General features: G+C 40.3%; 2 protein-coding genes across 2 annotated transcripts in view; both read left to right on the forward strand.

Annotated features, from left to right (window-relative positions):
- LOC131984426 (uncharacterized) overlaps window positions 1–11514 on the forward strand; it is a 33650-nt gene extending 22136 nt beyond the window's left edge. Inside the window, exons 7-10 of the mRNA XM_059349246.1 lie at window positions 1250–2387; window positions 2717–2792; window positions 4786–4978; window positions 10123–11514. Of these exons, the coding sequence (XP_059205229.1) occupies window positions 1250–2387; window positions 2717–2792; window positions 4786–4978; window positions 10123–11120 (2405 nt within the window). The 3' untranslated portion in view covers window positions 11121–11514. The remainder of the gene's footprint in view (window positions 1–1249; window positions 2388–2716; window positions 2793–4785; window positions 4979–10122) is intronic.
- A 1168-nt stretch (window positions 11515–12682) lies between these two features.
- On the forward strand, window positions 12683–14811 carry LOC131984878 (zinc finger and SCAN domain-containing protein 12-like). The gene is made up of 2 exons (XM_059349870.1): window positions 12683–13185; window positions 13667–14811. Exons 1-2 carry the CDS (start codon window positions 12993–12995, stop codon window positions 14416–14418), a joined length of 945 nt encoding a protein of 314 aa, XP_059205853.1. The 5' UTR covers window positions 12683–12992; the 3' UTR covers window positions 14419–14811.
- The last annotated feature ends 887 nt before the right edge of the window (window positions 14812–15698 follow it).

Below are 15698 nucleotides of genomic sequence, written 5' to 3' on the forward strand. Positions count from 1 at the left end.
AGATCCTTCTCTGTTCACTAATACTATCTGTACATATCCTGGACATTTGGTGGAAAGACTCCTGTAAGTTTATTAGAGCTGCCAGAGCAGCTTGAAGGTCCGACGCATGGAAATAATCCCACGTTTGTTTATTTCCCTGTACCTGCATGTATGTGATGTAAACGCGTACGCGACATGAGCAGATCTGAGCAGAGTTTTGCATCTTGGCAGTGTAGACGGACACATTATGGCAGAGCGGATTCAAATTTTCCACTCTGGAGGCTGGTTTCACATTTTTGCGTTTTTAAGCCCCAAAAAACGCCATCACCGTCTAAACGAAAGGCACTTCCCATAAAATATTTTGTCGTTTTTACCCGCAAGCATGCTCGAGTAAACGGGGCCTCAGTCTGTCAGAGTTTAACGCTTAAAGCCCTGTAGCAACCTATAATGTAATAATTTACTCATAATGTAATAACACCTGAAAATGTGACAAAATTTCAACTTTACTTGATCAAAAATTTAATAAAACCCAATCATGAAATAACTTCACCAATAATGTAATAAAATTCATGAACATATCAAAAGCAAAAAAACTAGTGACTGTATAATGGAAAATCTGATAAACATGTTACTTAATTACGACCTTTCTGTATGTATAATGTGTGTATTGCCTATTTTCATTTTCTGCTGTTTTTACTATATGTGCCCATGTTTTGTCACTGTCATTTTAATCTGGAACAAATCTTGGCCAGGTCTCCCTCGAAAAGAGATTGAAATCTCAAGGGACTTTCTGGTAAAATAAAGGTTAAATAAATACAAAAAAAATGCCAGCAGATTTTTTTTAGAAATTATGTTAGTCAATAAAACAGGATTTGAATCTTTAATCATAGAAACAACAAACAACTTCAGCAGGTTAGTTACTTTACTTCAGTTACACAGGGCAGGTTAGTTACTTTACTTCAGTTACACAGGGCAGGTTAGTTACTTTACTTGAGTTACGTAGAGCAGGTTAGTTACTTTACTTCAGTTAAACACAGAGCAGGTTAGTTACTTTACTTTTGGACACTCAGTCTGATGATTTTTAGTGGTCCAGTCTGTCTGTTTAATGGCTTGCAGTACAAACATCTCTGTCCAGCTTCAAAAGGCTTCTTTGACTAAGTAATAAATCGGCTTTTACATGCACCACCATGTTGTGAACAGTGAGACGCATCGTGGCAGCCCTACTTTAGATGTTGTAAGAGCCTCTGTGTGTGTTTACCCTTCTCTGCAGACGTCCAGCAGCTGTTGGTGGTTAAAGAGAAGCTTCCCTCCGAGCAGCAGCAGAGGAGCTCCAATCTAGACCAGGAGGACCCAGAGCCCCAACACATTAAAGAGGAACAGGAGAGTGACACCACTCACCTCCCAAAGATCCACAGAGGGAATCGTGCAGCAGAGGAAGAGTTCATAGAAGGAGGAAGTCTGAGTCAAGACACGGTGGTCCAAACAGTGCTACAGCCAGAGCCCCAACACATGAGAGAGGAACAGGAGGAACCTTGGACCAGTCAGCAGGGAGAGCAGCTTCAGGGGCTGGAGGAGGCTGATATCACCAAGTTCACATTCACTCCTGTCCCTGTGAAGAGTGAAGAAGATGAAGAGAAACCTCAGTCCTCACAGCTTCATCAAACACAAACTGAACAGATGGAAACAGGAGCTGATGGAGAGGACTGTGGAGGACCAGAACCAGACAGGAACACTGATCCAGATCCACATTTACAACTTGATACTGGTGACGAGCCTGTAGACTCTTCTGAACCTGAGACTGATGGCAGTGCTGATTGGGAGGAGACCAGAGAACCTCAGTCAGTTTTGAACTGTTTGAAAATTGATGGTGGTCCTGTCAGAGATTCCAGATTTAGTGCTGGTGAGAAACGATTTAGCTGCTCTGAGTGTGGGAAAAGATTTGGCTCCAAGCACCATCTGAAGAGACACATGGTTTCCCATGCAGGAGAGAAACCTTTCAGCTGCTCAGTTTGTGGTAAAGGTTTCACTATTAGTGGGGATCTGAATGAACACATCAAAGTTCACACAGGAGAGAAACTTTTCAAATGCTCAGTTTGCAAGAAATCTTTTACCCACATAGAGACTTTAAAGAAACACATCAGAGTTCACACAGGAGAGAAACCTTTCCATTGTTCAGTTTGTGGTAAAGTTTTCAGTTTTAGTGGGGATCTGAAGAAACACAACAGAGTTCACACAGGAGAGAAACCTTTCAGCTGCTCAATTTGTAAGAAATCTTTTACACAAAATGGAAGTTTAAAGAAACACATGAGACTCCACACAGGAGAGAGACCTTTCAGTTGCTCAATTTGCAAGAAATCTTTTACCCGTGGGGACAGTTTAAAGACACACATGAGTGTCCACACAGGAGAGTAACCATTCACCTCCTCAGTTTGTGGTAAAGGTTTCCATGGAATTTGGCATCTAAAGTCACAGAAGAGAATTCACACAGGAGAGAAACCTTTCAGTTGCCATATTTGTACCAACGGATTTGCCTGGAGTTCACAGAACACATAGAAAACAGTGAGAAGATCCTCATCACAGTTGTTCTGATGCTTTGTTTATGATCGATTCTATTCAAATAAATGTTATTTGTGTCAGAGAGTGTCCCTTCTTCAGTTTGTGGTTCGAGGATAGGCATGCTATGTTTTAATTTGGGCCAGAAATCCCTAAGCCAGCTATCCCTGTTATGTGATTTCAGAGCCCTGTATTGTGAAGCTGGATATGAGGGTCAGCGAGGTAACCTGAGGTTTAACCCTGGTTTCATTATCTCCAAAGTGGTCCTCTTTTATCCTGGCTAGGTCACCATGGTAACTCATGCTGTGGAGCTAACCTGGTCGGGACCAGGTTTTGTTCTGAGGTTCGGCTTGAAATTGGCTAGAAAGCCTCTAACTTCTTTAAGAAGCAGTGTCTCACATGAGTCAATAGTCAATCTATGGTCCGTACAGAGTATCAGCAGAGAGAACTAGATATACATTTAAATATGTTTAGTGGTAACGTTACATTGTCACCAAAAATAGAGTTACTGTATGTACCGTAGCTATAGTTGCAGTAGAAATACTGTATATAACGTTGCAGCTACAGTTACAGTAGAGACACTGTATGTATCGTAGCTACAGTTACAGTGGAATTACTGTATTCTTGTAGTTGCAGTTACCGTTGAGTTACTGTATGTATCATTGTAGCTGCAGTTACAGTAAAGTTACTGTATGTACCATTTTACTTGCAATTAAAGTAGAATAAATATTTAAATAAAATGTCCAGCTGAGCTTAATGACTACAGACCAGTAGCCCTCACATCTCATATCATGAAGACCTTGATGCGACTGATTGTATACCTACTGAGAGTTGAGGTCAAAGACTAACTCAACCCCCTGCAGTTTACATACAAACAACACATGGGAGTGAACGATGCTGTCCTCTACATGCTTCACCGTGCCCTTGCTCATCTCGAGGAAACTGACATTATGTGAGATTCATGTTCTTTGATTTTTCAAGCGCAATGAACACCATTCCAACCCAACATACTCAAAAACAAGTGAGTGTATCTTCCTTTATCTCCTGGATCACTGATTACCTGACAGGAAGACCACAGTATCTCAGGTTGGGGAACTGTGTTTCTGGAACATTAATGAGCAGTACAGGGGCTCCACAAGGGACTGTTCTGGCTCCATTCGTGTTCACACTGTATACAGCAGACTTCAAATACAACTCTGAGTCCTGCCACATCCAGAAGTACTCGGACCAACTCTTATTGTGGCTTGCATTAGGAATGGACAGGAATCTGAATATAGGGATCTGATCTGTGAACTATCTCCTACTGAAAACCTCAAAGACTAAGGTTATGATCATGTATGAATCGTTGTCGCTGCAGTAGAGTTACTGTATGTATTGTAGCTGTCAGCTGATGTGTGAGGTTGTTTCTCACTGAAAAGTTATCTGGATATTTAGAATTCTCTAAAATGACTCTCCTGTATAATAAGGTAGCAGACATTAATACTTCACTATATTATTAATAAGTTTGATGTTCACTTGCATATGAAATACTGTATAATTCCTTGAAAACAGAATGTTTTGTTTTTTTGCTTTATCCTGATTGGCTGATGGTCGTTTTAAACTGCTGGTTAAATGCCTTATTTAAATAATTTTGTCTGCAACATTCATAAATGTGAAAAGAGTGAAGTGATCTTAATACTTTATTGTTCTTGTTCTTCTTCTTCTTCTTCTTCTTCTTATTATTATTATTATTATTATTATTATTATTATTATTATTACCAACCATATTGTGGCTGGAATAATCGAAAACAACATCCTTGAGAAATATTTTGAGTCTATTTTAAAAGTGTATCTTCCTGTGTGTTTGTCAGAGGAAGTCTGTCAGTTCAGTAATTTCGGACTTTTAATTTGAAACCCAACAACTCCTCTGCCCCGGAAGCTGTCGTCTTTAATGCGTCTAACTTCACGCTGTTCAATCAAGACGGCAGCTGGTAACAGTTTCTTTATTGTTAGTGAGAAAGTTTGTGTTGTGATCCGTCAGAGCCTCTGTGTGTCCGGATAAACCTGTCTGAATGGACTTTGTGCTGTTCACCTTTTCTTTCTGGATGTTTTACCTCTGACTCATCTCCCGGTAGATAACAAACACGTTCAAGTTAGCTTAGCATGCTAGCTGGTTAGCACCACGGCGCTAGTCAGAGTGACTGTTTGATGGAGAGCAAACTGTGTTCCTGACGGAGTTTGTGTGGAGAAAAAGTTGGTGTCACTGTGTGAAAAATGTCTAAAGTCCAAACGGTGAGAGCGCTGGTGGAGCAGCGACTGACTGCGGCTGCTGAAGAGATATTTGGGCTGTTTGAAAGAACGATAGCAGAGTACGAGGAGCAACTTTGTCGTTCAAAAGAGAAGAACGAGCGACAACAGAAACTACTGGACGCTGTTTTCAACCCTAAGATTCAGCTACACAGAGCAGGTTTTTTACTTTACTTCACTTACAGAAAGCAGGTTAGTTACTTCAGTTACAGAGAGCAGGTTAGTTACTTTATTTCACTTACACGGAGCAGGTTAGTTACTTTACTTAAGTTAGTCCGAGCAGATTAGTTACTTTACTTAAACTACAGTGAGCAGGTTAGTTACTTTACTTCAGTTACACAGAGCAGGGTAGTTACTTTACTTCAGTTACACAGAGCATGACCGTTACTTTACTTTAGTTACAGGGCAGATTAGTTTCTTTACTTCAGTTACACAGAGCAGGTTAGTTACTTTACTTCCCTTGTACAGAGCAGGTTAGTAAATAACGTATGCTAAATACTTGCAGTAACATTAGAGTAACAGTAGTTGCTGTGTGTAACATTGTTGCAGAGCAGTTTAATTAATATACTTCACCTACACAGAGCAGGATTGTAAGTTAAGTAATGGTTCCTTTTAATATTTCCAAAGCATTTTGTGAGCTATAGTTTCAACAATCTGTGTCAAACAGAGATGAATATACAGACTGTGTATTTGTCCTCACTGTGTGTTTCTGTGTTTCCTGCAGACGTTCAGCAGCTGTCGGTGAGCGAAGAAGAGTTTCCCTCTGAGCAGCAGGAGAGGAGCTGTAGTCTGAACCAGGACCAGGACCAGGAGGAGCCAGAGCCCCCACACATTAAAGAGGAACAGGAGGAACCTTGGAGCAGTCAGCAGGGAGAGCAGCTTCAGGGATTCACATTCACTCCTGTCCCTGTGAAGAGTGAAGAAGATGAAGAGAAACCTCAGTCCTCACAGCTTCATCAAACACAAACTGAACAGATGGAAACAGAAGCTGATGGAGAGGACTGTGGAGGACCAGAACCAGACAGGAACTCTGATCCAGAGCCACATTTGCAACCTGATACTGGTGACGAGCCTGCAGACTCTTCTGAACCTGAAACTGATGACAGTGCTGATTGGAAGGAGACCAGAGAACCTCAGTCAGGTTTAAACTGTTTGAAAAAGGATGGCGGCCCTGTCAGAGATTCCAGATTTGGTGCTGGTGAGAAACGATTTAGCTGCTCTGAGTGTGAGAAAAGATTTTTCTACAAGTGCGTTCTGAAGAGACACATGAGATTCCACACGGGAGAGAAACCTTTCAGCTGCTCAGTTTGTAAGAAAACTTTTACATGGAGTGGAACTTTAAAGGTACACATGAGACTCCACACAGGTGAGAAACTTTTCAGGTGCTCAGTTTGTAGGAAAACTTTTGCACAGAGTGGAACTTTAAAGTCACACATGAGACTCCACACAGGAGAGAGACCTTTCAGCTGCTCAGTTTGTAAGAAAACTTTTACACAGAGTGGACATTTAAAGGCACACATGAGACTCCACACAAGAGAGAAACTTTTCAGCTGCTCAGTTTGTAAGAAAACTTTTGCACAGAGTGGAACTTTAAATTTACACATGAGACTCCACACAGGAGAGAGACCATTCAGCTGCTCAGTTTGTAAGAAAACTTTTATACAGAGTGGACATTTAAATGCACACATGAGACTCCACACAGGAGAGAAACTTTTCAGCTGCTCAGTTTGTAAGAAAACTTTTACACGAAGTGGAACTTTAAAGTCACACATGAGACTCCACACAGGAGAGAGGCCTTTCAGCTGCTCAGTTTGTAAGAAAAATTTTACACAGAGTGGAACTTTAAAGTCACACATGAGACTCCACACAGGAGAAAAACTTTTCAGCTGCTCAGTTTGTAAGAAAACTTTTACACGGAGTGGAACTTTAAAGTCACACATGAGACTCCACACAGGAGAGAGACCATTCAGCTGCTCAGTTTGTAAGAAAACTTTTATACAGAGTGGACATTTAAATGCACACATGAGACTCCACACAGGAGAGAAACTTTTCAGCTGCTCAGTGTGCTCAAAATATTTTGCACAAAGTGGGTATTTAAAGAAACACATGAGAGTCCACACTTGAGAGAAACCTTTCATAAATGTGGTGGCCGTTCATCCTCAAAGTTTCATCAAACTGAGGAGAACAAAGAATACTGAAATACTGTATAATTTAAACAGAATGTTATGTTTATTTGCTTTATCCTGATTGGCTGATGGTCGTTTTAAACTGCTGGTTAAATTCCTGATTTAAATAATTAGCTGCAACATTAATAAATGTGAAAAGAGTGAAGTGCTCTTAATACTTTCTGAATTATTATTATTATTATTATTATTATGACCCATATTGTGACTTGAAGTATCGAAAGCAACATCCTTGAGAAATATTTTGAGTCTATTTTAATAATTTATCTTCCTGTGTGTTTGTCAGAGGAAGTCTATCATTTCAGAAATGTTGGACTTTTATTTTGACAGTTATCAACTCCTCTGCCCCGGAAGCTGTTGTCTTCACTGCGGCTAACTTTACGCTGTTTAATCAAGACGGCAGCTAGTAACAGTTTCTTTATTGTTAGTGAGAAAGTTTGTGTTGTGATTCGTCAGAGCCTCTGTGTGTCCGGATAAACCTGTCTGAATGGACTTTGTGCTGTTCACCTTTTCTTTCTGGATGTTTTACCTCTGACTCATCTCCCAGGAGACTACAAACACATTCAAGTTAGCTTAGCATGCTAGCTGGTTAGCACCGCGGCGCTAGTCAGAGTGACTGTTTGATGGAGAGCCAACTGTTTTTCTGACAGTTTGTGTGGAGAAAAAGTTGGTGTCACTGTGTGAAAAATGTCTTAAGTCCAAACGGTGAGAGCGCTGGTGGAGCAGCGACTGACTGCGGCTGCTGAAGAGATATTTGGGCTGTTTGAAAGAACGATAGCAGAGTACGAGGAGGAACTTTGTCGTTCAGAAAAGAAGATGGAGCGACAACAGAAACTACTGGACGCTGTTTTCAACCCTCAGCTTCACTTACACAGAGCAGGTTAGTTACTTTACTTGAGTTACACGGAGCAAGTTAGTTACTTTCTTCAGTTACACAGAGCAGGTTAGTTCCTTTACTTCAGTTACACGGAGCAGGTTAGTTACTTCACTTACACAGAGGAGGTTAGTTACGTTACTTTACTTACACAGAGCAGGTTATTTACTTAAGTTACACAGAGCAGGTTAGTTACTTTACTGTAGTTACAGAGCAGATTAGTTACTTTACTTTAGTTACACAGAGCAGATTAGTTACTTTACTGTAGTTACAGAGCAGATTAGTTACTTTACTTCAGTTACACAGACCAGATCAATTACTTTACTTCAGTTACACAGAGCAGGTTACTTACTTTACTTACACAGAGCAGGTTACTTACTTTTCTTCACTTACACAGAGCAGGTTACTTACTTTTCTTCACTTACACAGAGGAGGTTAGTTACGTTACTTTACTTACACAGAGCAGGTTAGTTACTTCAGTTACACAGAGCAGGTCATTTACTTCAGTGACACAGAGAAGGGTAGTTACTTTACTGTAGTTACAGAGCAGATTAGTTACTTTACTTTAGTTACACAGAGCAGATTAGTTCCTTTACTTCAGTTTCAAAGAGCAGGTTAGTTACTTTACTTCAGTTACACAGACCAGATCAATTACTTTACTTCAGTTACATCGAGCAGGTTAGTTAGTTTACTTCACTTACACATAGCAGGTTAGTTAGTTTACTTCACTTACACAGAGGAGGTTAGTTACTTTCCTTCACTTACACAGGGCAGGTTAGTTACTTCACTTAAGTTACAGAGCAGATTAGTTACTTTACTTCAGTTTAGGGATGGGTACCTTTCACATTTGAACCGATACGGTACCGGTACCTGGTACCTGGGAATCGGTACCGGTACTCAACGGTACCAATTTTCGGTACTTTTGCGTTTGTTTATGTGGTAATAAATGTTAATTTGTTTAATAATAAAATCAAATTTTTTCAATTTAACATATTTATTTCTCAAAATATAAACTTTTAAAAAATATATCAACAATATAAAATCCAGGATGAGCAGTGCTTTATTGTTGAGTCAACGTGGATTTTGTAACATGAAGGTTGCAGTGTTATCAAAGAATGCAGAGGAGCGCTCTCAGGTGGCAAGTGCACGGAGGAGGAAAAAAAAAAAAAGGTTGCAAGTGCACATGTGATTTGTTGTGATGACGTAGTAGCTGTGCGGCGCAGCACCGGTCAGACAGTATTGTGGGCATGGCATGGTTGGAATAAACAAAGTTGAGTCGGGCTGCTCTGTGCACATATTGAGGATGACGCAGGATCCGAGGGATTTAATTTCAGCGAGGCAGTATTGAGTAAAGTGGCAGGTAATATTTCTGAGTTGAAGAGCGGAGTATTAGCGGAGGACCAGAGATGCAGCAGCTAGCTGCTAGTTGCTAATGACTGGTCTACAGAAGAATGGAGAGAGCAAATGGAGTAAGGAAGGTCCAATCTGGAGGCAGACGAAGGCCAAGCCCGGGTAGAGACATTGGAGAGATAGCAGCAGGCGGTTAGCAGGCCTAGAGCCGGCTGTTCGTCTCTGCGCCGGGTTGGAAGAGGGCAGCAGCTAGTGGCTAGTGGCCGTGGTGAGCAGACAAGACCAGACGAGGAGGTAAATAAAAAATAGTGCGATCGTCAGCACGCTTGTTAATCAAAGACGTTAAATGAAAACAGGTTGAAATCAATGATCAGTTTAAAGTTTAAGCCGTTTAAGTACCGAAACATGGTACCGTTTGATTTTACATTAATCGGTACTCGGTAGTACCGACGGAATTCGGTCGGTACCTATAAAAGTACCAAATTCGGTACCCATCCCTACTTCAGTTACACAGAGCAGATTAGTCGCTTTACTTTTGTTACACAGAGTAGGTTTGTTACTTTACTTCAGTTACACAGAGCAGGTTAGTTACTTTACTTCTCTTACACAGAGCAGGTTAGTTACTTTACTTCACTCACACAGAGCAGGTTAGTCACTTACGTATGTTAAATCCCTGCATTTGCATTAGACTTACAGTAGTTACTATGTGTAACATTGTTGTAGAGCAGTTTAATTAATACACTTCACCTACACAGAGCGGATTGTTTGTTATGTTATGGTTACCGTTGATATTCCCAAAGCATTTTGGAAGCTATAGCTTCAACAATCTTTGTCAAACAGAGATGAATACACAGACTGTGTATTTTTCCTCACTGTGTGTTTCTGTGTTTCCTGCAGACGTTCAGCAGCTGTTGGTGAGTAAAGAAGAGTTTCCCTCTGAGCAGCAGGAGAGGACCTGCAGTCTGGACCAGGACCAGGAGGAGCCAGAGCCCCCATACATTAAAGAGGAACAGGAGGAACCTTGGACCAGTCAGGAGGGAGAGCAGCTTCAGGGGCTGGAGGAGGCTGATATCACCAAGTTCACATTCACTCCTGTCCCTGTGAAGATTGAAGAAGATGAAGAGAAACCTCAGTCCTCAAAGCTTCATCAAACACAAACCGAACAGATGGAAACAGAAGCTGATGGAGAGGACTGTGGAGGACCAGAACCAGACAGGAACTCTGATCCAGAGCCAGATTTGCAACCTGATTCTCACGACGAGCCTGCAGACTCTTCTGAACCTGAGACTGATGACAGTGGTGATTGGAAGGAGACCAGAGAACCTCAGTCAGGTTTGAACTATTTGAAAAAAGATGGCGGCCCTGTCAGAGATTCCAGATTTAGTGCTGGTGAGAAACGATTTAGCTGCTCTGAGTGTGAGAAAAAATTTGGCTTCAAGCTCAATCTGGAGAAACACATGAGACTCCACACAGTAGGGAAACCTTTCAGCTGCTCAGTTTGTAAGAAAACTTTTTATTGGAGTGCAACTTTAAAGTCACACATGAGACTCCACACAGGAGAGAACCTTTTCAGCTGCTCAGTTTGTAAGAAAATTTTTACACAGAGTGGATATTTAAAGTTACACATGAGAGTCCACACCGGAGAGAGACCTTTCAGCTGCTCAGTTTGTAAGAAAACTTTTACACGGAGTGGAACTTTAAATGTACACATGAGACTCCACACAGGAGAGAGACCTTTCAGCTGCTCAGTTTGTGAGAAAACTTTTAGACGGAGTTCAACTTTAAATGTACACATGAGACTCCACACAGGAGAGAAACTTTTCAGCTGCTCAGTGTGTGCTAAATCTTTTGCACAAAGTGGGTATTTAAAGAAACACATGAGAGTCCACACATGAGAGAAACCTTTCATAGATGTTCTGGCCACTCATCCTCAAAGTTTCATCAAACTAACGAGAACAAAGACGGAGAGCCTCCAGCCAGCAGCCCACATGAAGAGCTGCAAACCTCTTTTTCAATCTTTTTAAAGGACTCGAGAAAGATTTTCAAGTCTTTTTTAAATGCTACAAAGCTTGTAGTAACTTTTATAAAATTGTATTCTGTGTTCATGAAATTGACCTACAATCACAATTTAAGTAATCAATATCTTATTTTCCATGATGTGATATGATAATCATTTCCTTTCTGTTTATTTTTGTTTTGTTTTACAAAACTAAAGTTCACAAACAGATATTTTAATTCAATATTTGATTGTAGAAGTGTAACAATTACAACTCTTTTTTTTTTAAACAAAAACCTAAATAAAAACATTCTTGATTTACCAAAGTTGCCTGAAAGTTGTCCCTTCTTCATTTTGTGGTTCAAGAATAGGCATGCTATGTTTTACTTTTGGCCAGAAATCCCTAAACCAGCTATCCCTGTTGTGTGATTTCAGAGGCCTGTACTACGAAGAAGGATTTGAGGGTCAGTGAGGTAACCTGAGGTTTACCCCTGGTTATCAGTATCTCAAAGGTGGTTCTCTTTTAACCTGGCTAGGTCACCATGGTAACTCACCAGGTTTTGTTTTCAGCTTCGGCTTGAAATTGGCTAGAAAGCCTCCAACTAGTTTTAAAACAGTGTCTCACACTAGTCAACAGTCAATCTATGATCCATACAGAGTGTCAGCGGGGAGAATTAGATATAAATTTACTGTGTTGAGTTGAAACATTGTATATCACCAAGCTGAGCCATGCAGTTACAGTAGAGTTACTGTATGTACAGTTATAGCTGCAGGTACAGTAGAGTTACTGTATGTGTCGTTGTAGCAGTCAGCTGATGTGTGAGGTTTTTGTTTCTCACTGAAAAGTTTTTGGACATTTAGAGTTCTCTGAAATGATTTTCCTGTAAAATAAGGTAGCAGACATCAATACTTCACTATATTATTAATCAGTGTGATTTTCACTTGCATATGAAATGCTGTATAATTCCTTTAAAACAATGTTTTGTTTTGTGCTTCATCCTGATACTTGTTTTAAACTGCTGGTTTCACAGCTTAAAAAATACTTATTGGAAAATGTCTGTTGTTACCCTGTTAATCAAGGATAATAGGCTTTAAAGTAATTAAATTTTGAATTTGGCAAAAACTCAATATATGTGGATGAATCCTTCATTATGGGACCGTTTCAGATCTAAATCAACTTCATGATCATAATGTTTAAATGTCAGTTTACATAGTAACTTTCAGTGTGCTGTTTGTGTCAGGTTCGACATCAACAGTAGGCATTGAGAGCACATGGAGTGGTTGAATAAATATATTAACTCATTAATTCAAACTTATTATTTTTTTGCCAGAAGTCACAACATGCCTTGGTCTCAAAAGAAAATGTCTCCCTTTATGATTTAATTCCAGAGTATGGCCGATGGACTTTTATTTTGAAGGTTGCCCACCGAGTTGCAGCGGAACCGGATGTTGCTCTTTCAGCGATATGCCGTCCAACGTCCGTAGAAACAGCGGAGTCACTTTCTTTGTGTGAGAAAGTTTGTGTTGTGATCCGTCAGAGCCTCTGTGTGTCCGGATAAACCTGTCTGAATGGACTTTGTGCTGTTCACCTTTTCTTTCTGGATGTTTTACCTCTGACTCATCTCCCGGTAGACTACAAACACATTCAAGTTAGCTTAGCATGCTAGCTGGTTAGCACCGCGACGATAGTCAGAGTGACTGTTTGATGGAGAGCAAACTGTGTTTCTGACGGAGTTTGTGTGCAGAAAAAGTTGGTGTCACTGTGTGAAAAATGTCTAAAGTCCAAACGGTGAGAGCGCTGGTGGAGCAGCGACTGACTGCGGCTGCTGAAGAGATATTTGGGCTGTTTGAAAGAACGATAGCAGAGTACGAGGAGCAACTTTGTCGTTCAAAAGAGAAGAACGAGCGACAACAGAAACTACTGGACGCTGTTTTCAACCCTCATCTTCACTTACACAGAGCAGGTAAGTTACTTTACTTCGGGTACACACAGCAGATTAGTTACTTCACGTCAGTTACACTGACCAGATTAGTTACTTTACTTCAGTTACACGGAGCAGTTTCGTTAATTTACTTCAGTTTCACGGAGCAGGTTAGTTACTTTACTTCACTTACTCAGAGCAGGTTAGTTACTTTTTTTAGTTACAGAGCAGATTAATTTCTTCACTTAACTTACACAGAACAGGTTAGTTACTTCAGTTACACAGAGCAGGTTTGTTACTTTACTTCAGTTACACAGTCTAGGATTGTTAAGTTAAGTTATGGTTCATGTTGATATTCCCAAAGCATTTTGGGATGCACTTATTGTAAGTCGCTTTGGATGAAAGCGTCTGCTAAATGACATGTAATGTAATGGGATCTGTAGTTTCAACAATCCGTATCACAGAGCTATGAATGCACAGACTGCGTATTTTTCCTCACTCTGTGTTTCTGTGTTTCCTGCAGACGTCCAGCAGCAGTCGGTGAGTGAAGAAGAGTTTCCCTCTGAGACGCAGGAGAGGAGCTGCAGTCTGGACCAGGACCAGGACCAGAAGGACACAGAACCCCCACACATTAAAGAGGAACAGGAGGAACCTCGGACCAGTCAGGAGGGAGAGCAGCTTCAGGGGCTGGAGGAGGCTGATATCACCAAGTTCACATTCACTCCTGTCCCTGTGAAGAGTGAAGAAGATGAAGAGAAACCTCAGTCCTCACAGCTTCATCAAACACAAACTGAACAATTGAAAACAGAAGCTGATGGAGAGGACTGTGGAGGACCAGAACCAGACAGGAACTCTGATCCAGACCCACATTTACAAGCAAATACTGGTGACGAGCCTGCAGACTCTTCTGAACCTGAGACTGTTAACAGTGCTGATTGCAAGGAGACCAGAGAACCTCAGTCAGGTTTGAACTGTTTGAAAAAAGATGGTGGTCCTGTCAGAGATTCCAGATTTAGTGCTGGTGAGAAACAATTTAGCTGCTCTGAGTGTGGGAAAAGATTTGGCTACAAGTGCGATCTGAAGACACACATGAGACTCCACACAGGAGAGAGACCTTTCAGCTGCTCAGTTTGTGAGAAAACTTTTAGACGGAGTTCAACTTTAAATGTACACATGAGAGTCCACACAGGAGAGAAACTTTTCAGCTGCTCAGTGTGTGCTAAATCTTTTGCACAACGTGTGCATTTAAAGAAACACATGAGAGTCCACACTTGAGAGAAATCTTTCATAAATGTGCTGGCCACTCATCCTCAAAGTTTCATCAAACTAACGAGAACAAAGAGGCAGAGCCTCCAGCCAGCAGCCCACATGAAGAGCTGCAAACCTCTTTTTCAATCTTTTTAAAGGACTCGAGAAAGATTTTCAAGTCTTTTTTAAATGCTACAAAGCTTGTAGTAACTTTTATAAAATTGTATTCTGTGTTCATGAAATTGACCTACAATCACAATTTAAGTAATCAATATCTTATTTTCCATGATGTGATATGATAATCATTTCCTTTCTGTTTATTTTTATTTTGTTTTTCAAAACTTAAGTTCACAAACTGATATTTTAATTCAATATTTGATTGTAGAAGTGTAACATTTACAACTTTTTTAAACAGAAAAACAAAATAAAAACATTCTTGGTTTACCAAAGTTGCCTGAAAGTTATCCCTTCTTCATTTTGTGGTTCAAGAATAGGCATGCTATGTTTTAGTTTTGGCCAGAAATCCCTAAACCAGCATGCTATGTTTTAGTTTTGGCCAGAAATCCCTAAACCAGCTATCCCTGTTGTGTGATTTCAGAGGCCTGTACTACGAAGGATTTGAGGGTCAGTGAGGTAACCTGAGGTTTAACCCTGGTTATCAGTATCTCAAAGGTGGTTCTCTTTTAACCTGGCTAGGTCACCATGGTAACTCACCAGGTTTTGTTTTCAGCTTCGGCTTGAAATTGGCTAGAAAGCCTCCAACTAGTTTTAAAACAGTGTCTCACACTAGTCAACAGTCAATCTATGATCCATAGAGTGTCAGCGGGGAGAATTAGATATAAATTCAATGTGTTGAGTTGAAACATTGTATATCACCAAGCTGAGCCATGCAGTTACAGTAGAGTTACTGTATGTACAGTTATAGCTGCAGTTACAGTAGAGTTACTGTATGTGTCGTTGTAGCAGTCAGCTGATGTGTGAGGTTTTTGTTTCTCACTGAAAAGTTCTCTGGACATTTGGAATTCTCTGAAATTACTCTCCTGTATAATAAGGGAGCCGACATTAATACTTCAATATATTGTTTAAAAGTATGATATTCACTTGCATATGAAATACTGTATAATTTAAACAGAATGTTATGTTTATTTGCTTTATCCTGATTGGCTGATGGTCGTTGTAAATTGCTGGTTAAATTCCTTATTTAAATAATTTAGCTGCAACATTAATAAATGTGAAAAGAGTGAAGTCCTCTTAATACTTTCTTAATTATTATTATTATTATTATTATTACCCATATTGTGACTTGA

This window comes from Centropristis striata, chromosome 14, assembly GCF_030273125.1.
Source record: "Centropristis striata isolate RG_2023a ecotype Rhode Island chromosome 14, C.striata_1.0, whole genome shotgun sequence".
Lineage (NCBI taxonomy): Eukaryota > Metazoa > Chordata > Actinopteri > Perciformes > Serranidae > Centropristis > Centropristis striata.

What these genes read in the sequence shown, in the direction of transcription:
- LOC131984878 (XM_059349870.1), top strand. Translation starts at nt 12,993, where the DNA reads ATGTCTAAAGTCCAAACGGTGAGAGCGCTGGTGGAGCAGCGACTGACT. An exon ending in TCTTCACTTACACAGAGCAG is followed by an intron (nt 13,186 to 13,666) that starts GTAAGTTACTTT and finishes TGTTTCCTGCAG; the next exon opens with ACGTCCAGCAGCAGTCGGTG.